Source organism: Lissotriton helveticus, chromosome 1_2, assembly GCF_964261635.1.
Source record: "Lissotriton helveticus chromosome 1_2, aLisHel1.1, whole genome shotgun sequence".
Taxonomy (NCBI): Eukaryota; Metazoa; Chordata; class Amphibia; order Caudata; family Salamandridae; genus Lissotriton; species Lissotriton helveticus.
The window spans coordinates 253,909,835-253,932,039 of record NC_136058.1 but is presented as its reverse complement, the minus strand read 5'-3'; the positions used below and the strand labels follow the sequence as shown (position 1 = coordinate 253,932,039).

The window sequence follows — 22,205 nt, the reverse complement described above, 5'->3', positions numbered from 1 at the left end:
GTGAGCAGAGTAGAGAGTAGTGAGTAGTGAGTGCAGAGTAGTGAGCAGAGTAGTGTGCAGAGTAGTGTGCAGAGTAGAGAGTAGTGAGTAGTGAGTGCAGAGTAGTGAGTAGAGTAGTGAGTAGAGTAGTGAGTAGTGAGTAGAGTAGTGAGTAGAGTAGTGAGTAGAGTAGTGAGTAGAGTAGTGAGCAGAGTAGTGAGTGCAGAGTAGTGAGTGCAGAGTAGTGAGTGCAGAGTAGTGAGTGCAGAGTAGTGAGTGCAGAGTAGTGAGTGCAGAGTAGTGAGTGCAGAGTAGTGAGTGCAGAGTAGTGAGTGCAGAGTAGTGAGTGCAGAGTAGTGAGTGCAGAGTAGTGAGTGCAGAGTAGTGAGTGCAGAGTAGTGAGTGCAGAGTAGTGAGCGCAGAGTAGTGAGCGCAGAGTAGTGAGCGCAGAGTAGTGAGCGCAGAGTAGTGAGCGCAGAGTAGTGAGCGCAGAGTAGTGAGCGCAGAGTAGTGAGCGCAGAGTAGTGAGCGCAGAGTAGTGAGCGCAGAGTAGTGAGCGCAGAGTAGTGAGCGCAGAGTAGTGAGCGCAGAGTAGTGAGCGCAGAGTAGTGAGCGCAGAGTAGTGAGCGCAGAGTAGTGAGCGCAGAGTAGTGAGCGCAGAGTAGTGAGCGCAGAGTAGTGAGCGCAGAGTAGTGAGCGCAGAGTAGTGAGCGCAGAGTAGTGAGCGCAGAGTAGTGAGCGCAGAGTAGTGAGCGCAGAGTAGTGAGCGCAGAGTAGTGAGCGCAGAGTAGTGAGCGCAGAGTAGTGAGCGCAGAGTAGTGAGCGCAGAGTAGTGAGCGCAGAGTAGTGAGCGCAGAGTAGTGAGCGCAGAGTAGTGAGCGCAGAGTAGTGAGCGCAGAGTAGTGAGCGCAGAGTAGTGAGCGCAGAGTAGTGAGCGCAGAGTAGTGAGCGCAGAGTAGTGAGCGCAGAGTAGTGAGCGCAGAGTAGTGAGCGCAGAGTAGTGAGCGCAGAGTAGTGAGCGCAGAGTAGTGAGCGCAGAGTAGTGAGCGCAGAGTAGTGAGCGCAGAGTAGTGAGCGCAGAGTAGTGAGCGCAGAGTAGTGAGCGCAGAGTAGTGAGCGCAGAGTAGTGAGCGCAGAGTAGTGAGCGCAGAGTAGTGAGCGCAGAGTAGTGAGCGCAGAGTAGTGAGCGCAGAGTAGTGAGCGCAGAGTAGTGAGCGCAGAGTAGTGAGCGCAGAGTAGTGAGCGCAGAGTAGTGAGCGCAGAGTAGTGAGCGCAGAGTAGTGAGCGCAGAGTAGTGAGCGCAGAGTAGTGAGCGCAGAGTAGTGAGCGCAGAGTAGTGAGTAGTGTGTAGAGTAGTGTGCAGAGTAGTGTGCAGAGTAGTGTGCAGAGTAGTGTGCAGAGTAGTGTGCAGAGTAGTGTGCAGAGTAGTGTGCAGAGTAGTGTGCAGAGTAGTGTGCAGAGTAGTGAGCAGAGTAGAGAGTAGTGAGTAGTGAGTGCAGAGTAGTGAGCAGAGTAGTGTGCAGAGTAGTGTGCAGAGTAGAGAGTAGTGAGTAGTGAGTGCAGAGTAGTGAGTAGAGTAGTGAGTAGAGTAGTGAGTAGTGAGTAGAGTAGTGAGTAGAGTAGTGTGCAGAGTAGTGAGTGCAGAGTAGTGAGTGCAGAGTAGTGAGTGCAGAGTAGTGAGTAGAGTAGTGAGTAGAGTAGTGAGTAGAGTAGTGAGTAGTGTGTAGAGTAGTGTGCAGAGTAGTGTGCAGAGTAGTGTGCAGAGTAGTGTGCAGAGTAGTGTGCAGAGTAGAGAGTAGTGAGTAGTGAGTGCAGAGTAGTGAGTAGAGTAGTGAGTAGAGTAGTGAGTAGTGTGTAGAGTAGTGTGCAGAGTAGTGTGCAGAGTAGTGTGCAGAGTAGTGTGCAGAGTAGTGTGCAGAGTAGTGTGCAGAGTAGAGAGTAGTGAGTAGTGAGTGCAGAGTAGTGAGTAGAGTAGTGAGTAGAGTAGTGAGTAGTGAGTAGAGTAGTGAGTAGAGTAGTGAGTAGTGTGTAGAGTAGTGTGCAGAGTAGTGAGCAGAGTAGTGTGCAGAGTAGTGAGCAGAGTAGTGTGCAGAGTAGTGTGCAGAGTAGAGAGTAGTGAGTAGTGAGTGCAGAGTAGTGAGTAGAGTAGTGAGTAGAGTAGTGAGTAGTGAGTAGAGTAGTGAGTAGAGTAGTGAGTAGAGTAGTGTGCAGAGTAGTGTGCAGAGTAGTGAGTAGAGTAGTGAGTAGAGTAGTGAGTAGTGTGTAGAGTAGTGTGCAGAGTAGTGTGCAGAGTAGTGTGCAGAGTAGTGTGCAGAGTAGAGAGTAGTGAGTAGTGAGTGCAGAGTAGTGAGTAGAGTAGTGAGTAGAGTAGTGAGTAGTGAGTAGAGTAGTGAGTAGAGTAGTGTGCAGAGTAGTGAGTAGTGAGTGCAGAGTAGTGAGTACTGAGTAGTGAGTGCAGAGTAGTGAGTAGAGTAGTGAGTAGAGTAGTGAGTAGTGTGTAGAGTAGTGTGCAGAGTAGTGTGCAGAGTAGTGTGCAGAGTAGTGAGTAGAGTAGTGAGTAGAGTAGTGAGTAGAGTAGTGTGCAGAGTAGTGAGTAGTGAGTGCAGAGTAGTGAGTGCAGAGTAGTGAGTGCAGAGTAGTGAGTAGAGTAGTGAGTAGAGTAGTGAGTAGAGTAGTGAGTAGAGTAGTGAGTAGAGTAGTGAGTAGAGTAGTGAGTAGAGTAGTGAGTAGAGTAGTGAGTAGAGTAGTGAGTAGAGTAGTGAGTAGAGTAGTGAGTAGAGTAGTGAGTAGAGTAGTGAGTAGAGTAGTGAGTAGAGTAGTGAGTAGAGTAGTGAGTAGAGTAGTGAGTAGAGTAGTGAGTAGAGTAGTAGTGAGCAGAGTAGTGAGCAGAGTAGTGAGCAGAGTAGTGAGCAGAGTAGTGAGCAGAGTAGTGAGCAGAGTAGTGAGCAGAGTAGTGAGCAGAGTAGTGTGCAGAGTAGTGTGCAGAGTAGTGAGCAGAGTAGAGAGTAGTGAGTAGTGAGTGCAGAGTAGTGAGCAGAGTAGTGTGCAGAGTAGTGTGCAGAGTAGAGAGTAGTGAGTAGTGAGTGCAGAGTAGTGAGTAGAGTAGTGAGTAGAGTAGTGAGTAGTGAGTAGAGTAGTGAGTAGAGTAGTGAGTAGAGTAGTGAGTAGAGTAGTGAGTAGAGTAGTGAGTAGAGTAGTGAGTAGAGTAGTGAGTAGAGTAGTGAGTAGAGTAGTGAGTAGAGTAGTGAGCAGAGTAGTGAGTGCAGAGTAGTGAGTGCAGAGTAGTGAGTGCAGAGTAGTGAGTGCAGAGTAGTGAGTGCAGAGTAGTGAGTGCAGAGTAGTGAGTGCAGAGTAGTGAGTGCAGAGTAGTGAGTGCAGAGTAGTGAGTGCAGAGTAGTGAGTGCAGAGTAGTGAGTGCAGAGTAGTGAGTGCAGAGTAGTGAGTGCAGAGTAGTGAGTGCAGAGTAGTGAGCGCAGAGTAGTGAGCGCAGAGTAGTGAGCGCAGAGTAGTGAGCGCAGAGTAGTGAGCGCAGAGTAGTGAGCGCAGAGTAGTGAGCGCAGAGTAGTGAGCGCAGAGTAGTGAGCGCAGAGTAGTGAGCGCAGAGTAGTGAGCGCAGAGTAGTGAGCGCAGAGTAGTGAGCGCAGAGTAGTGAGCGCAGAGTAGTGAGCGCAGAGTAGTGAGCGCAGAGTAGTGAGCGCAGAGTAGTGAGCGCAGAGTAGTGAGCGCAGAGTAGTGAGCGCAGAGTAGTGAGCGCAGAGTAGTGAGCGCAGAGTAGTGAGCGCAGAGTAGTGAGCGCAGAGTAGTGAGCGCAGAGTAGTGAGCGCAGAGTAGTGAGCGCAGAGTAGTGAGCGCAGAGTAGTGAGCGCAGAGTAGTGAGCGCAGAGTAGTGAGCGCAGAGTAGTGAGCGCAGAGTAGTGAGCGCAGAGTAGTGAGCGCAGAGTAGTGAGCGCAGAGTAGTGAGCGCAGAGTAGTGAGCGCAGAGTAGTGAGCGCAGAGTAGTGAGCGCAGAGTAGTGAGCGCAGAGTAGTGAGCGCAGAGTAGTGAGCGCAGAGTAGTGAGCGCAGAGTAGTGAGCGCAGAGTAGTGAGCGCAGAGTAGTGAGCGCAGAGTAGTGAGCGCAGAGTAGTGAGCGCAGAGTAGTGAGCGCAGAGTAGTGAGCGCAGAGTAGTGAGCAGAGTAGTGAGTAGTGAGTAGAGTAGTGAGTAGTGAGTAGAGTAGTGGGTAGTGGGTAGTGGGTAGTGGGTAGTGGGTAGTGGGTAGTGGGTAGTGGGTAGTGAATAGAGTAGTGAGTAGTGAGTAGTGAGTAGAGTAGTGAGTAGTGAGTAGTGAGTAGAGTAGTGAGTAGTGAGTAGTGAGTAGAGTAGTGAGTAGTGAGTAGAGTAGTGGGTAGTGGGTAGTGGGTAGTGGGTAGTGGGTAGTGGGTAGTGAATAGAGTAGTGAGTAGTGAGTAGAGTAGTGAGTAGTGAGTAGTGAGTAGAGTAGTGAGTAGTGAGTAGTGAGTAGAGTAGTGAGTAGAGTAGTGAGTAGTGAGTAGTGAGTAGAGTAGTGAGTAGTGAGTAGAGTAGTGAGTAGTGAGTAGAGTAGTGAGTAGTGAGTAGAGTAGTGAGTAGTGAGTAGAGTAGTGAGTAGTGAGTAGAGTAGTGAGTAGTGAGTAGAGTAGTGAGTAGTGAGTAGTGAGTAGTGAGTAGTGAGTAGAGTAGTGAGTAGTGAGTAGTGAGTAGAGTAGTGAGTAGTGAGTAGTGAGTAGAGTAGTGAGTAGAGTAGTGAGTAGTGAGTAGTGAGTAGAGTAGTGAGTAGTGAGTAGAGTAGTGAGTAGTGAGTAGAGTAGTGAGTAGTGAGTAGAGTAGTGAGTAGTGAGTAGAGTAGTGAGTAGTGAGTAGAGTAGTGAGTAGTGAGTAGAGTAGTGAGTAGTGAGTAGAGTAGTGAGTGCAGAGTAGTGAGTAGTGAGTAGTGAATAGAGTAGTGAGTGCAGAGTAGTGAGTAGTGAATAGAGTAGTGAGTGCAGAGTAGTGAGTAGTGAATAGAGTAGTGAGTGCAGAGTAGTGAGTAGTGAGTAGTGAATAGAGTAGTGAGTGCAGAGTAGTGAGTAGAGTCGAGTAGTGAGTAGGACATCACAGGCAGCAGCTGTGCAAGCTTCTTACACTCACAAGGAGACCACAGGCAGCTGAGTTGCAAGCTTCTCCCACTCACAAGAAGGACATCACAAACAGCAGCGGTGCAAGCTTCTCCCACTCACAAGAAGGACATCACAAACAGCAGCGGTGCAAGCTTCTCACACTCACAAGAAGGACATCACAAAAGCAGCGGTGCAAGCTTCTCACACTCACAAGGAGACCACAGGCAGCTGAGGTGCAAGCTTCTCCCACTCACAAGAAGGACATCACAAGCAGCAGCGGTGCAAGCTTCTCACACTCACAAGAACAACATCACAGGCAGCAGCAGTGCAAGCTACTTACACTCACAAGGAGACGACAGGCAGCAGAGGTGCAAGCTTCTCACACTCGCAAGAACGACATCACAAGCAGCAGTGGTGCAAGCTTCCCTTACACACTCACAGCAGGTACTGTGCCAAGGCAGCAGCAGCAACAGAGCAAGAGTCCCTTACAAAGAACAGGCACAGCACAGAGATGCACAATGCAATCTTCTCATACTCACAGGCAGCAGCGGTGCAAGCTTCTCACACTCACACGAAGGACATCACAGGCAGCAGCTGTGCAAGCTTGTTACACTCACAAGGATACCACAGGCAGCTGAGGTGCAAGCTTCTCCCACTCACAAGAAGGACATCACAAGCAGCAGCGGTGCAAGCTTCCCTCACACACTCACAGCAGGTACTGTGCCAAGGCAGCAGCAGCAACAGAGCAAGAGTCCCTTATAAAGAACAGGCACAGCACAGAGATGCACAATGCAATCTTCTCATACTCACAGGCAGCAGCTGTGCAAGGTTCTCACACTCACAAGAACGACATCACAGGCAGCAGCTGTGCAAGCTTCTCACACTCACAAGAACGACATCACAGGCAGCAGCAGTGCAAGCTTCTTACACTCACAAGAAGGACATCACAGGCAGCAGCAGTGCAAGCTTCTTACACTCACAAGGAGATCACAGGCAGCAGAGGTGCAAGCTTCTCACACTCACAAGAAGGACAACACAGGCAGTAACGGTGCAATATTCTCACACTCACAAGGAGATCACTGGCAGTACACACCACATGAACACACACCATAACACATAGCAACAATACATTGGCATTTACAATGCCATTAGCTCAAACTCAAATAAATCCGAGCCCGATTGCATTTCTAATGCTTGTTTATCATCTGTCAGAACATTTTGTTCATTGTCAGACAATGACCAAGAGAGAGAGAGGCAGAAAAGGGAGAATGAAAGATAGGAAAACAGTGGCAAAGATAGAAAATAGGGATGACAGAACATTCAAGGGTGAGGTACAGAGACGGCAAGTTGGATGAAAGAGACATGGGGTGAAATAACAAGTATTGGCATAGCTAATAGGTCTCGCCTTTGGGATCTTATAAGTGTTTAGCCATACAACAGTTGATGTTGTTGCACCAAGGATATTGTACTGCAAAACTAAATACTAATAAGGTTCCAAAGGCGAGACCTATTGGCTATGCCAATGCTTTTTTGGCTAGTTGTTGACCTGCTTTATGGTGAGGTGAGCCGGTTTTTACTATTGAATTTTATGATATTCAAGCAAACATTGCCTTCACCAAACTCAAATCTGTGCAGTCTTCCATACCTTACAAAAAACTTACACAGCATATCTATACAAGTTCAAACCTGCCCTAGTTTGCAAACATGGGACACTTTTCTAGCTAACTAGCTCACTAATTGGGCCCCTTTATTTTGGTCCTGGGCCTCTTTTCTTTCTGAGTCTGATGCTGCATGTTTGGCGGGGCCACTGGAATTATGCGATTTTGCGGCAGCTGCGATTTCTGCATGATTATGCATTTGACGCACTTGCTACATAATCCATCATCTGCTGCATAACCTACAGATTTTAACAAAATTGCTTTCTATCTCAAATTGTTCAAAAGTTACTAAAAATGAAGCTACACGTCTTGCTGCATGTGGGAAGGCCCTCTGAAAAGCTGGAATAGTCAACTTTCTGTTTCCCACTGCTAAATTTGGGTGTTAAATTACCAGTGCCCAAACAGTGTTACCATTTTAAAAATTGCAAAAAAATGAAGTAATACTATTTCAAAATGTGCCGGATTATGCCGCATAATTAGCCTTTTCTTGCCACATAATTTACCCACCCTGCCACGTAGTTTAGCTATCTCCTGCTGCATAATTCCAGTGGTCCTGATGGTAGTGTAATCCATGACAGTGATTTTATTCCTGTTTATATTTCCCATGCTTTACTTAATCTTGCATTCCCCTAGAGTGGTAGCTATTTCCAGCATGTGTGATTCTGTATTTCATTTCACAGCATATTACTCTTGGATGATATACCCTCTGTACTGAGTCGCCTCCAGGTGTTTTTAACAGGCTACAGTTGAGCACTATGGAGTTGAGGATGCAGGCAGTGGAAGTTTCACACTCTGCCTGTCTGTGGATCAAAAAGGTGTTCAGATTACATGATCATTCAAAATATGGCCTTTCTGCAGAAAGAGCGATGGTCCTGCATTCCAGTTGTGATTCTATGCAAATGTGTGTGAAAGAGCCACTTATTGGTCAAAACAACAAGGTGAAAGGAAAATAATTTATTGTTGTTACTCATTTAGCTTAAACCGCTAACAACCATTGACAAAACCCTGTTGCGGCCGGCATGACTCGGGGGGGGGGGGGGGGGGGGTCACAGGCGGTTGGTTTAATTTTAATTATAAAAAAAAGACTTTCCTTAGCCAGCCCGATCCTTTCCCACGTCGTCTCTGCTTAGAGGCCTCACATGTTCCTATTCTACCCGGGGCCCCACATATCCTAGGACCGGCCCTGGCTATATACATACACATTACAATGCTAATCCTTCCGGGACGCTTTCACCCATGAAGTGCTTGCAATGCGGAGTAACGATTAGAATTATAATGCATACGGCGTACTGTGCACGCACCCCAGTGAATCCTATAAAGTATGGGGCGCGCCTTCGGTGTACATGAGACAGGCCTTTCCAAAATCATAGTGATGCGCCCTGGGCCTGCACCCAGGCGTATTCTGTAATGGCTCTACCATCTGAAAGAAAAAAAGTGATATTAAGAGGGATTCAAATGGAGAGCTATTAGCTACATAGATGAATCGTGAGGGAAATGTGTGCCAGGCAGGGGGATGGGTGGCAGGCAGAGAGAATCAGCAGTGAGGGAGCAGGCGCAGAGAAGGCGACACACAACAAAGGCTCTCGGCTCCTCTCTGCGATGACAGTACCATTCACCCAGCCAGGCAGGGGAGCCAGCTTCTACTCAGCATCCCCAGGCACGGGAGCCCCGCACACAGATTACCATCCAAACAAAAGGAGTCACGTTGAGTTATGAGCACAAAATGGAAATCTAGTTATAAAGTGTAGAGAGAATCCATGAAGACTACCTGATTTCTAACGACCCACTTTACGCTCGTAGTTTCCTTTAGTCAAAAAACAAGAGGGACGGATCTGAAGGCAATATGGGTTTCTCAAAACAGACTAGGAAAAACGTACACACGATAAATATGAAGCATACCTGGTTAGATTTATGTGCACCCTCACTCAAAATGTGAGATGCTAGTGCGGTACGGCTTTTAATCGCCATGACCTTGCCTGAACATTACAGGAATGGGGCCAAAAACTCAGTAACTATATCATTTAAAACCAAAACAAATTATGTAGAAATGTAAAATGATAGCATGTAAAGTTTACGACGCTTCCATGGTAATCTCTGGAAGGGCTCACTAATTCAAATGGTAAAAAATCCCCGTCATTTTGAGGAGCTGACACCTCTCTCCAGCACCCCTGCGCCAACTTTAAAGAACGCTGGCTGCACACGTCTGAGAAAACCTGGGCCCGCAACTTATTCTACAACAATTTAAGCACCGTGCGCCGTTAAACTGACGCTCTGAACGGTTAAAGGGGCGGGAACTTCCCGCTTTTGCATTTGTGGTAGTTTTACGACGTTTCAGTTTCCTCAAACGTAGAGTGGTCTATGATTTCATTGGATAAGCGTATGTTTATGACGCAAGACGTTCCAGTTTCCACTGAATTCACATTTCTCCTTTCTTGCACGGATGGGAAGGAGTCTAAGAGGTTGTCTGAGGAGACGATACATGTCCGGTCTTGGAGAGCCTGTGTGACCCTGCAATTAAAGTTGCCAGGGCATCGACGCGCTCTAGTGGACATGGCCTCTCAGCAACTTTCATAAAACATAAAACACCTCATCCTAAATGAAACATACTTCCCTGCAAGAATTCATTTTAAAACGTACTTGCGCACTTTACTGCGGTCACGAAAGTGAAAGCGACGTAACCCGATACGGGAATGCCGCTAATTCAAAGGAAATTTTTTAAAACATGGCAGTGGTGCGCGCGCGCCACAGCGAGCCATGTTTTTGAATTATCGCGCTTGTGTTTCTTCACGATAATTCAAAACGTAGGGCGCCATACGGGTAACCGCAAGAAAATAGGCCACACACGCACAAGTGTGTGTTTGGTGAGCTTTTTGAAGCCCTTACAATAAGTCTCGCAGAGCAGCACATGCGCGCTGCTAGGCGACACCTAAAAACTCGGCTGCCTTGAAATTAGTCATCCTCAGCAATCGGCAGCACTGCCACTGCAGCCTAGACTCCTAAGAAAAACTGAATCAGAGCGAATTACACCTTGCGCCACCCACTCTCCTTTCTTTGCGTAATTCTTGTGTAACTATAAACACTTTTGCAGTAGAAAAAATGTGTCTGTCAGGAATCCTTCTATGTATTCCCCATAGGCATAAATGAAGACAATGTCACGCACAAACATACACTTAAGTGGAGTAACATCAAATTTAACTCTAAACACCCAGTACATGCACTTTGGTTTTATGGTGGTAATTTTCGGGGGCAGTGGAGTGAGCTAGAGTTGATGGGTCAGTGAGGGCTTTATTTTACCAGCACCGACAGTTAGCAAGCACAGTCAGCCGGTGTACAGCTCACAGAAATCAGTAGTGCAACGAGGAAGTCTGCAGAATAAGGCAATTGTTTTGGAAGGAAAGCCAAAACAAGCCGGTATGCGGTGCCAGAAATTAATGTGACAAAAGCCGAAATAAAGGGGTTTGCGTATAACCATGTGAGCAAGGAATACATACAAACACCAGCACACAACATTGAGTAAAAATTATGATGACAACTGCAGCCAACCCATGCCTCGTACTGCCTGGGGCATCAAATCTGACCAGTGGTGACCTCCGCACTCAGTGGAGGTTCGTATCTAATCCACCTGCCCAATAAATATAAAAATGCCTGTCTGTACCGGCGCCAGGCTGGCTGTGCATAGACCTGAAATGTCACCGGCCGCATATCGTTATAATTTCTTTCAGCCATGCCTTAGGAGATGTAATAACAATGTAGTTGTCGGCAGTGTTGGAAATGCTACAGTTGACTACCAGTTCAATCCACGTGTGAGCAGTATCAGCAGAGGTCCAGTTATTCTCACAAAGCAACAATTTTACACTGCCAAAGTCAGCCACAAGAGAAATCCGGAAGTCACATACAGACATTTACTGCAAGCTTAAAAGACTCTCAGGCACAGGCTATGGCACATTTTCAAATCTCAACATTGTTTAGAAGGTCAGCAATTTTAACATTTTGCATTTGCCAGTTGTACTTTAGATGGCAGCTGCCGCAACCCTGTGAATACATGAAAGCGGGCGCCGTGCTGTAGCGTGAAAACTGCGCCCATGTAAATAAGTTAGTCGCAATGTAAAGCAGGACCCCATCCCTAGCCACTCGCGCCCGGCTCTGATTAGGCTGGGAGGGCATATGGAGGCAGTAAGGGGGCTGACAACCTATTGGAAGCAGGGAAAGAAGGCGGCTGCGACAACCCTGTGAAAGAAAGCGGCTCCTGTGTAAATAAGTTTGGCATGCGGCGGACATGGTGAAACCTTATTAAAATGGTGGCACTCTCGCTTTAGATTTAAACATGTAAAGCTAACGCGCGGTGCCGCGATTGCACCAAAAGTAAAGCAAAAGAAAAAAAATTGTCAATTGTTTTCTATTTCTTTACTTTTGAAGCAATCACGGCACCTGCGCTTGAGCTTTACATGTTTAAAGCTAAAGTGTGGGTGCCCCATGGTAAGTAAAGTAAAAAAAGAAACCGAAAGAAAGGCATGCGTACGGGAGAGCGAGTCCTACCATTATTACTGCTTAGTAATGGCTCTGCTGGGTGAAGCGTGCGAGTGTACCTGCACAAGGAACAGTTGAAAGATAGTAGCGGCTAGGGGGACGTGAAGGGAATATGCTCGCTTAGTCGTGCAGCCTGATGCTCGCAAAAGTGCCAGCCTGTGTAATGGCTTACGGAGACAAGCATTTGCAATGCAATAGGTCTCGCAATAGAAAAGTTTGAGCTTTTGGTGTGTAAACGTAAAAAAAATTAAATTTGTTTGTTTTTCAAAATATAAAAGTATTAATTTTGTTATTAGAAATGCCAATAGTTATAAAGTTAGCAAATGTTACATCTATAGCATTAGTAAAGGTATATGTTTAGTTTTCCCCTGTCTTACATGTATTGATCTGACAAATCACAATGTTTTAACAAGAACAGAAGTGAAAACATTTAACATCTTTTTATGACATTTGTAATAAAGCTTGAAACCTTGACAGAAAATATTTGAACCAGTTGTTGTTGAATGGTTGCACAGATTGATGCTTTGGTGGCGCTGAGTGATGTTGTTTTGGGGTCAAGTGATGCTGTGGCGTTCAGTGATGCTGTTGTAGCGCATAGTGATGTTGTGTTGCCCCTGAGTGATACTGTAGTGGTGCTGAGTGGTGCTGTGGTGGAAGTGTGCACTACCGGCTGGTGGTGTGTGTGTGCGCCTGGTGGAAGCGTGCACTGACGGCTGGTGGTGTGTGTGCCTGGTGAAAGCGTGCACTGACGCTGGTGGTGTGTGCTTGGTGAAAGCGTGCACCTATGGCTGGTGGTGTGTGTGTGTGTGTGACTGGTGAAAGCGTGCACCTACGGCTGGTGGTGTGTGTGACTGGTGAAAGCGTGCACTGGTGGTGTGTGTGTGGCTGGTGAAAGCGTGCACTGATGGCTGGTGGTGTGTGCCTGGTGGAAGCGTGCACTGACGGCTGGTTTTGTTTGTGCCCGGTGAAAGTGTGCACTGACAGCTGGTGGTGTTTGTGCCCGGTGAAAGCATGCACTGACGACTGATGGTGTCTGTGCCTGGTGAAACTGTGCACGGACGGTGTGGTTGTGTGTGTGGTTGTGTGTGGTTGTGTGTGTGGGTGGTTGTGTGTGTGTTTATAAAGACGTTTTAGCTTTCAGAAGTAAGCAGCTCCAAGGCAGAACGCCTTTCTGTATAACAACTGTATCACATGTCGGATATTGAACAACGCAGGGTGTCACATATCTAATATCAACAAGCATGCCTTTGATCGCATTAATTAATGTATTTAATGCAAGGCACAGGCAGTCACAGAGTTCTTTAACACCTTCAATGCTCATGACAAGGTCAGCTCGTCATGCACTGCAGCCAAGCTGACCATGTAATTTCAATGGAAATTAGAGTAAAAGTGGGAATTGCCTTAGCACCAAAGGGGATATTAACGTCAACACAACACGGCTGTCCGATAGCAAGGTCCGAGGAAATGTGTTCAAACTAGTGGATGTGGAGACAAACAGGGAATGATGCGTGTTATCACCTATTTAAATGGCACTCGCCTGTGGAAGGCACCTCGAGAATGGTGTAATCACTGTGAGTGCTGTGGGTCTTGCGTATCAAAGTGTACAAGATATCTATCTAAGTCTTCAGCTACAAAAGCAAACTAGAATAGGAAACCCGTAAAAAATGGTAAATTGCTGTCCCATTAGCTAGCATTCTTTTGTTTTCTGTAATGAGGAATAACGAGAGCACAAGATGACTATATATACAAGCTACTTTCACCCGATGTTAAAGATTGGGGCCTTTGAGAGTCAGCATTTTTAATGATCGGTGCTATAACAGTGGCAGGCAGTGGTAGGATGCACCAAAATCGATTCGCCAACGCCACAATTGTAAGGTAATTTAAAAATCCAAAAAGACAGTAAAGCTATTATACAATTATGCTTACATTTACCAGTGTTTTTTCCATTTCTTGACATCAATGCATGTGTTGCTGTGTGCAGCAGCGGTCCTGCAGAATGTATTGTTTGCATGTATTTGCTGTTGGCCATATTAAGTGTGTCGTAAGTCACTGGGGTGCCTTTGTGTTACCAGAAGCCATTACGATCTACGCACTACGATCGCTGGGTGTAGTGGGCACTGGCAATTTCCTCGGCTCACCTTTGGGTCGTATTTCCACCCATCGCTGATGCTCAGTGGCGTGAGTAGGTGTGTGCGCTGGGAAGACGAGGCAGGGACGCGCTTCTGGCACATTGCTGCGCAAGAGAAACTAGGATTTGCACCATTGAAGTGCTGTGAAGATATACCCCGGAAGTCCACTCCCTCCCCGACATTAGGACTCTGGCTGAGTGGGCGGCTGTCAAAACGGTAACGTAGAGAACACCGTCTGTGCACAGGGGGTGGTGCCCCAGTGGAATGCGTGGGATGTTTACATCGATAAACTGCAGGCTAAAGCACACAAGAGACTCCCTGAGAGCTAGCTTGGTGACAGTACGGAGTGCTAGCAGAAGTGAACAGCAAGCAATATGGCCGCATACAATGCAGCGATCGTAGTGCGTAGCGTATGCCACTCTTGTGTACATGCCGGAGCAACAGGTCAGCATTTTCAGTGGGTGATAGGTAAAGCACTCACTTGGATATAGCCTTTCTCTTTACGTAATGTGACTTCGTGCGAGTTAAACTAACAGCACTTAGCAGCAGAATAAGGGTGGCAGAATAAGCCTGTTTAGAAAGTCTTAAGGGCATTCTTGTTTAAAGCAAGGTCATTGAGTAACATTTCGTCAAACAAGACATGCATGGGAAGTGGGGGGCGGCCGGGAAACAAAGTACGGCCGGCCGGCCGGCCATGAATAATTAGTGGAGGAGAAGCCGTAGAGCGCACGCTGGGAGAAGCCCTTTGATGTGGTGTCACGGCCTGTCGGCCGTGAACAAATGCAAGAATAGAGAAGAAATGGGAGGGGTGGGGGTAGTGCACGCGCATTGTGAGAGGGGGAGCAGGAGGTGAGCCTGAGAGTGGCTGAAGCAACAATGGAGGGCAGAAGTAAATGGGTACCAGAAGCTAGAGAACAATATAGATGGTGCGGGGAGAGCAAACATGCAATAGCAAGGTGGAGCTTGAGAAGGACGCAGACATGAAAGCAGCGTGGGTTGGGGGAGCACACTAGGGAGAGCGCATCATGGAAGGGCGCAGGGGAGAGCCACACGGGCGATGCAGGGAGGAAGAGAAGCATTACTAGGTAGGCAGATGAAAAAAACGTGCGCTTTGGCGAGCTAAAACAAACAGAAACATGCACTGGAATATTGTGCAAAGCATCGCACGCAGTCAAAAAATAACCACGGTGCACATTATGTGGTGGGGCAAGCTCGTATGTGGTGTGCGATGCGGGCAGAAAGGATGGCCGTGGGAGGTGGGAGGGGGAGAGATGCTGATGTCAGATTAGCTGCGGAGCGGATCTCTTTAAAGTAGCTCACCGCCTCGAGGCCGTGAAAGTTAAAGCAATTAGGGGGGAGGTGGGAGGGAGTCTGATAGGCAGATGGCTCGGGCAAGCTCGTGCACGAGAACGTGCACTTCTCGAAATCCGCTTTTTGGGAGCCTTTTGAGAGCCTTGGGTTTAAGTAGTGGTTTAGCTGCATTAGACTCGCATACTCATTCCTGCGGAATGGAGTAGGCGAGACCTAAAAAACGGGCTAGGCATGAGAATCCTTGCTGGCAGTCCCTTCTTATAACAGTGATGCACGATGGGAACGCACACCCTTTTTCTACCAGGTTTAGACATAGCCATTGTAAAATGTTATATATTGAAGCAGCTACGGGCACTGAAGCCGAACACTCAACTTCCAAAACACAAGCAGTAAACAAAGGGAAAAAAGAGTCCCCCAAACCACAGATAAACAAGCAAAATGTAATGATATGGTACTTAGTCCTTGCTGTGTAGGGGGAAACAAAGGGAACAATCATTTGCAATGCACTTGGTCTCGTATTTGTTAAAGTAAGAGCTATTGGCTTTGTAAATAACATTGTTTTTGCTTTTTTTTGTGGAGCCATCTTGTAATAACATTAGCTGGGAACAAAATAGAAAAAAGGAGGTGGGTCTATAATAAACTTTTAAATAAATAGGGTTTATTTGGTAGAATCACGATTAACTATAGTACCATCTAGCACAGCTTGGAACAAGCGAGGGTCGTGGACAAAGATTTTGATGCCGTTTTTTGAAGGTAAAGTTTGGCTAAAGAGGGTTGAATGCATGACTGGATAACAGTGAGTAGTTTGTTAGCAGGGACTAGTAGCTTTAGAGACCGGCATGGAAGCATTTTGCAATAGAAGAGAGCGAGATGGCACAAAGAGTGAGTATTTTAATTACCATTGCACGTGCTGGGAGTGAAACACCATTCTTAGTGACAGCCTGCAGAAATTCCCTCTACCCGCAAGAGCCCTCACATGACCACACTTCCCAACCCCCTCATACAAGCCCCGAATATTAATGTAAAGAGGGCTTTGTTAATGAGGCCTGCCTTAAGAGTTCAATCCCTCCTTCAAGCTCACAAGAGGGCTTGGCAAGTAAGGCCTGTCCTCTACTAACACGGTCCAAACAGAGGACATCTCAAGCACCCTGAAGACTTTGCCATGTTGGCACTACAATACCCCACCCTCACGTTATCCTTCCTAACTGATGTTTTTAATAGCGGTCACTGTGTATCCAACGGACTGGAGTTTCAATCTTGATGTTCACATTGTGATCCTCTGCAAATGTGTAACATAATTTACTTAACCTAACGGATATGAAAGCTCTCTCGTTTACTATTGGTAGCGTTTGCTAGGGTTCGCAATTATGGGGTGCATGCAGCACTGGAAATGCCTCTTGTGTTACGAGAGTTCGAATACTAGCCTCCACAGACCCATAAAGCGCCTGAAGCCTCCTCCTTCCAAGCACAGCGCCTGGGAACCAGCCCTGGACACAGTAACAGAGCGCCGCTGAAGGGTCCGCCGTGTGCTTAAATAATAGTATGCAGGGATGCACAATGGGCTCGAGGCCACAGCTTGTGCCAGACACTCTTTGCAGGTTCACTTGCTCAAACCCTCCTAGGGTGCGGGTGCTGGTTGGTACATTCCGCATGCATAGCACCCCTTGAGAGGACGAAGCAGGCCCCTGATGACCCATGCCTGGTGCAGCCTCCTGCAGGTCCCGGCATTACCAATGCCACAGTTTCTTGCAGGGACTGATTTGGAGGGTCCCTCTGTTTCCTGCATCACCCGAGCCGTCCCATCAATGCAAAGGCACAATGTTCATTTGACGTCCGATAGGTTTTTTAAGGTGCCTGATGATGGAAATGACCCCTAGCAAAACTGTGTTTGAGGAAGGTAATATTAAGGTGCTGCGCTCTCCGTTTGAGCTGATGTGCTACTTCACTTACACCCCCTGGGGCATTTGGTGCCCCTGGGGATGTGCCCATTTTTATGACACTCCCTTGAATACAAATAGAGTGCTGAGAGAGACAAGGGGCAACAAGCTTTGTGAGACAAAATAAAATGGATATTTGCATATTTATCAGCACACGCGCAAGTGTGTTAAAGCTTCTGAAAAATGTACAAAGCCCTCCCGAGCTCTGTTTCTGGCTGAATAGAAGCAGACAAAGGCGCTGTAAGAGTCCTCTGCTGTTAAACTATCATGTTATGCATCAGACTCCACTTGGAATGGCTGTCATGTACTAATGACCAGCTGCCGACTTTGGAGCTGGGGAAGCAGGTTCGAGTCTCGGCATCGTTCAACATCCTGTGAATCTGGGCAAATCACTTAATCCCCGGTTCCTACCAATAAATTTAACATGTTCATGTGCAACGTACTGGTGCCAGTGTAAAGCCTCTAATACCTTTGGGTCGAGTTCACGCTATATAAAACTGCAACAAAAACAAGCAGCGGGAAGACCTGGTCTGAAGTCACTACAGAGCGTGCGAGGAGCACAGAAAATATATAATAAAATAATTAATAATAAAAACAAGCACTGACTGAGCTGCGGGACGGCCAAGGGAGTTGCAGGAAATAATAAGTGCTGTGAATGAAAGCAGGCACTGGACTAGCACTTTGTGGGAAGTTTAACAACGTACAGCGAGCTCAAGGAAAAGCGCTGAAGGGGGCGCTTGAAAAAAAAAACCAACAAAGTAGTTCATAAACAAATAGATACTAACCTACAGTGTAAGGAAACTGTAGTTGGCCGGTGCTCCTAGCATATAAACGGAAGTTATGTATCAGGAACACTGGCCAACAAAGAGCGAGATTGCAAAAGCAATACGGTTTTGAACCAATAGCTAGCAGCAGCTGTTATTACACTCTGTATAGTGTAAACAGCAGGTCTTGCAGACAGCGCATGCGCTGATGCTCAACCTAAAAAGGAGGGACTGACCACTAGCATGCAAGGATTTTTTAAAGTCACTGAAATAAACAAATCAAAAGCAGGGGGATGGCTTTAAGCTCACGGGAGAAGTTACAACAGGTCTCGAATGCTTGACCTAAAAAATTGCCAGTTTCTGGAACTGGGCTCAGACAGGCTTGCCTATAGCACACTAGCATTGCACCTGTTGCCCAGTACTGCCAAGAACATAACCTGCTGGCCGGCTATGATAGAAAGTGGTTGCCGCTTTCTCCACAAAACCAGCACCAAAGTACGTACGAATGTAGACCTCGGACAGGCAAAATACCATGAAAAAAGGAAGGCTGGGAACAGTGTGGCTGAGATAGCATAGTAGAAATGGGGCTTACGATATTACCATTTTTAATATCAGTGATTTAAAAAACTACTTAAAAGTCCAGAAATGTATAAGACACCCTTAAAACACTTAGAATTATAATAAAAAAAAAATCCTACAAAAGTTAAGAACTTAATTGCAGGTAATGAGCCCCGAAGCAAACGGTTACACCACCTTCTGCTAAATAATCCAGAGAGGTTGTCATTTGGGACTTGACATGTGACCTAACACCGTTGGGTGGTTTATCATCTTGCATTGTATAACCTTCGCAAAGCATTTTAAATGTGCGAGACATGAGTGGTAAAGTTGATGTGTGTACTTGTACAGATGAGCATAATAATCCCATTCATTCTTATGTTGTATATTATGTAAGGGCTTTTTATTTGAGGATTTGAGCAGCTCTCTGCACCCAGGGTTTCATTTGCTTATATCAGTGGCCCCGCTTGGAGTGCGTCAACAAGTTTGTAACAGGAAGAACACAGTCATACCGCTCCTTTTCCTATCCAGTTCTTGACAGCTTTCTAAATGCAACTCACAAAATCTTTCATTGAGTATTTTGTTTCAACCTTCTGTCTCTTTCTTTGTTGCAGGTGGCTCATAAGATATTCAGCAAACTAAAATGAAGAGGATTTATAGAAAAAGCTTGCCTCAAAAAATGTTTCCCTCTGGATTTCCAAGTGACCGCTTTGCCGAGACCACAAGCTGAACACTTTATTGCAAGTGCTGAGCAGTTTTGGTTATGATATCGAAGGTCTCTACGTATATTTCCCCAAACAGCCCGATCCAGCCAGTGAAGTTTCTGTGATTCCTTGTATTAATAAATATATTTTAAGTTCAGGTTAAATTGGCCTGTGTGCTGTTTTGTAATAGGTGCATGCAATAAAACTTGTGTTCTAAGTTGCCATTCACACAATGTTTTTGATGTTTAATTTGAGGAAACGAATGCTTACAACATGGAACATCGACATATCTCCCAAAGAAGTTAGCCATGGCTCCAGTAATTAAAGGTTTATTCACATCCTTCCTTTATGAAGGTACAATTCCAATCTCCCAGTCAAAGACACTGTTCTGTTAGCTGCTTAAACAAGAGTAGATGTTGATGTGATAGTTATATATTGCCTGCTCTTAGACCTCCCTTTATGGGTTTTTGGAAAACTGTCAAGAAGAACCGATTTGTGAGGCTGCCAGTGTCTCTGGTATACCAAGCCCGGTGTCCATGGTTCAGGCACTGTGAAATTTGAGTCCTGGTACAGTTGAACCCCTTCTCCATTCTGTGCTAGCTCCAGTCTGGATCTGTGGCTTGGGTGCCTAGCCTGTGGAGTCATGCAACAGGTGAGCTGCTTAACAGCAGCCGATTGTAGCAATTACGCTCCCATTTAAAGTGCATGTAATAGGAAGATGTGACTGTGGCACCGGCAAGGTAGAACCTGCTAGTAGCTCCTCGGGGACATATACCATTGGTTCTACTCTGTCCCTCCATTAATACCAGTATGCTAAACCAGAGACATGGTGAAGGGAGCATGAGGTACTGCAGACTGCAAATTTTGATGTAGTTCTAAATAGTATTATTCTGTGTGAGGAGTAACCTGAACCGGTGGAGTGGTGGAAGCGGACTGGGAAGCTCGGGTAGAGTGTGATTAAATGGCACATGAGGTCGTGGTGACGAGCTCTGATAAGGCAGCAACCAGACAAATCATTTCCCTCAAATGGCTTAGAGGGGAGGCTGGTGAAGAGTTAACGTGGACACCCCTTAAAACCTGGACACATTGATTTTTGCCTTAAAAATGAAGGTGTTAGATTGAGGCACCACAATTGGATTGTAGATGCAGTTGAGCAGTAATATAGGCACTTAGTGGTGCTCGGGAAAAGCTACCTTGCCGATAAGGTTAGAAATGGTAACTCTGAAGCTGTATGCCCTGAGTGAGATTAATTAAAATAGTTTAAATTAATCCCAGAGCTGGACCTTCTCTATGCAGTCCTCTTGGTTAGATGCTGCTTTCCTGTCACCCTATGTAAAGCTGGTGATTATTAAATGTCATCAGCATACAAAAATAATTTTAAGCCAAAAGACTTCATTAAGCAGGCCAAAGAAGTTAAAAAGTAGTGGCGAAAGGATTATACTTTGGAGAATGCCAAATGGATACTGCCTTAGTGAGGATTCAAAGGATGTTGGCCTAAATCAGAAGAATCTGTTGGTCAAAAAAAAATATTCAATCCGTTCAGAGCTACACCCCGAATCCTGCTATGCTCAAATCTGGTATGGAGGATAGAGTGGTCCGCAGTGCCAAATGCAGGCGCTGGAGCAGTATGATCAGTGCCTTGGGTAGATCTTAATCTGCCAATAGCCTCAGCTCATCCAGAACTGAGACGATGGTCAGCTCAGTACTGTGACTTTCACAGAATCATATTTCTGCCATATTCAAGAGGTTATTTTATGTAACCAAGTGGCCAGCCCTTTCCAAGAGTTTACAGAGAAAAGGTAGTTGATACCTGGTCTATAATTTGAAAGCACCTCTGAGTCCAATCCTGTATTTATTTTATTAGCGGGATGATGGCTTCTTGCATGGCTATCAAGTCGACCATAACAGGAATCGTTCTGACAAAGGTCAACGGTCACTGGGAGAATCTAGTGTTGGTATCACCCAAGGTAAAGCACAGGTTGATATTGTTGAATGAGAAATCTCTAATGCTTGGTGACAACGTGCGTCTCACAAACAGGATGGTTCACACATGTTCGGCTTATTGATTCAAGGGATGTGTCTCCAGATGAGGTTCAGCAGCTTGTGAACGTTTTGCACTTGAGAAAGTTTTGCAGTTTAGCTCTAAAAACCTTTAAATTATTGAAATGCAAGACCATATTAGTTTGGAGAGGCGACATTGATGGCAGACTAAATACAAAAGCAGTGAAACCCACGCTACTTTCAGCACCCAATGATGGCTCATAATTTGGCTTAATATTGCCAAATCTATCTGTTGGTGGAGAACTCGTCTTAAGTAGCCGACAATTTTGCAGTTTTATGAAGTAGGGATCATCAAGAGACGTGCAAGGGGGTGGTGAAGTTAACTTTCTTCTGAGAGTAGAGCACTCCTAAAATGGATCTCTTCCCCACCAACGAGAGCAAATAATACCTAAATTATACCTGCAGATGTACATAATACCAGGCGTCAATGTTTCTAATGACTACTGTGTGTGAAGCAGACGTACTCAACTACTGAAGATGTCATTTCAGGCATGATGGAAGCTGCCATGTTTGACAGGTTTGTTAATCCAACAGAGAGTTCCTATATTCCATACCAAGACACAAAAGGCTCAATCTAGCCGTCTTAGAATTTGGCTATTTAAAGTTACATCTAGAGTGCATGAACATCCTAAAGGAGGGTATACATCCAGCTACTCAAACATGTTAAGCTGCAAAATGGAAAAGTTTTTCTAATTATTATACATGTAACTTTCGGTCTTAGCAAGGATTCATTTCGCAGAAGTTGCAGTATATATTTAAAAAAACAAGTCTCCATGTTAGGACATTATAATAAGGACTGGAACGCTACAGCTGCCTTCACGTGTGAATGAAAAATGTAGGCTCGTGATTTCAGTTTCTGACCATACAAGGACTATACCTGGAATCCGAATGGTTCCCATGAGTATAAATCAGCATCTTTTAATATTTACTGTGAGTACCTAATCTAGGCTGGCTTTGCTATCGGTACTTTAAGTGTAATATTTTGGCATTCAGCAGGAGCATCAATAGAGCTGTCTGGCATGGTGAGGTTTTTGGCATATAATGCCAACAATAACCATGGGCAATGAACGCCGATTACGTGACTCCGCCATGTAGCTGGAATAGCTACTGCACTCGCAACCCTTTGATAAAACAACTTTACTTTTACATGCTAAAAAGCATATAACCAATTCACACAAGTAAACATTGAAAAATATCAGGCAATGTGAGAGGTGATTTTGGCGTCCCCCCCTACCCTAGGGGGAGGACCAAGCAGATGCCTTGAGCACAAAGAGCATATCATACTGTATGATTCATCCTCCTAGGACCACCCAAAGTAAAGTTATGGGCAAAAATACAATGCCAACCAAAGGCGCAGCAAAGCATTATGGGGTGAGATTCTAGAGTGCAGTGAATATTATAGTATTAGCTCTCAGCTGAGATGGAAGAGCCTGCCCTTTGAGGAATGTTTTGATATTGGATACTT

At 46.0% G+C, this 22,205-nt stretch overlaps 1 protein-coding gene across 1 annotated transcript in view; it reads left to right on the top strand.

Annotated features, from left to right (window-relative positions):
- Window positions 1-18,843, top strand: part of UQCRH (ubiquinol-cytochrome c reductase hinge protein) — a 121,999-nt gene extending 103,156 nt beyond the window's left edge. Inside the window, exon 4 of the mRNA XM_078673478.1 lies at window positions 18,590-18,843. Coding sequence (XP_078529604.1) covers window positions 18,590-18,622 — 33 coding nt within the window. The 3' untranslated portion in view covers window positions 18,623-18,843. The remainder of the gene's footprint in view (window positions 1-18,589) is intronic.
- Window positions 18,844-22,205: the final 3,362 nt, after the last annotated feature.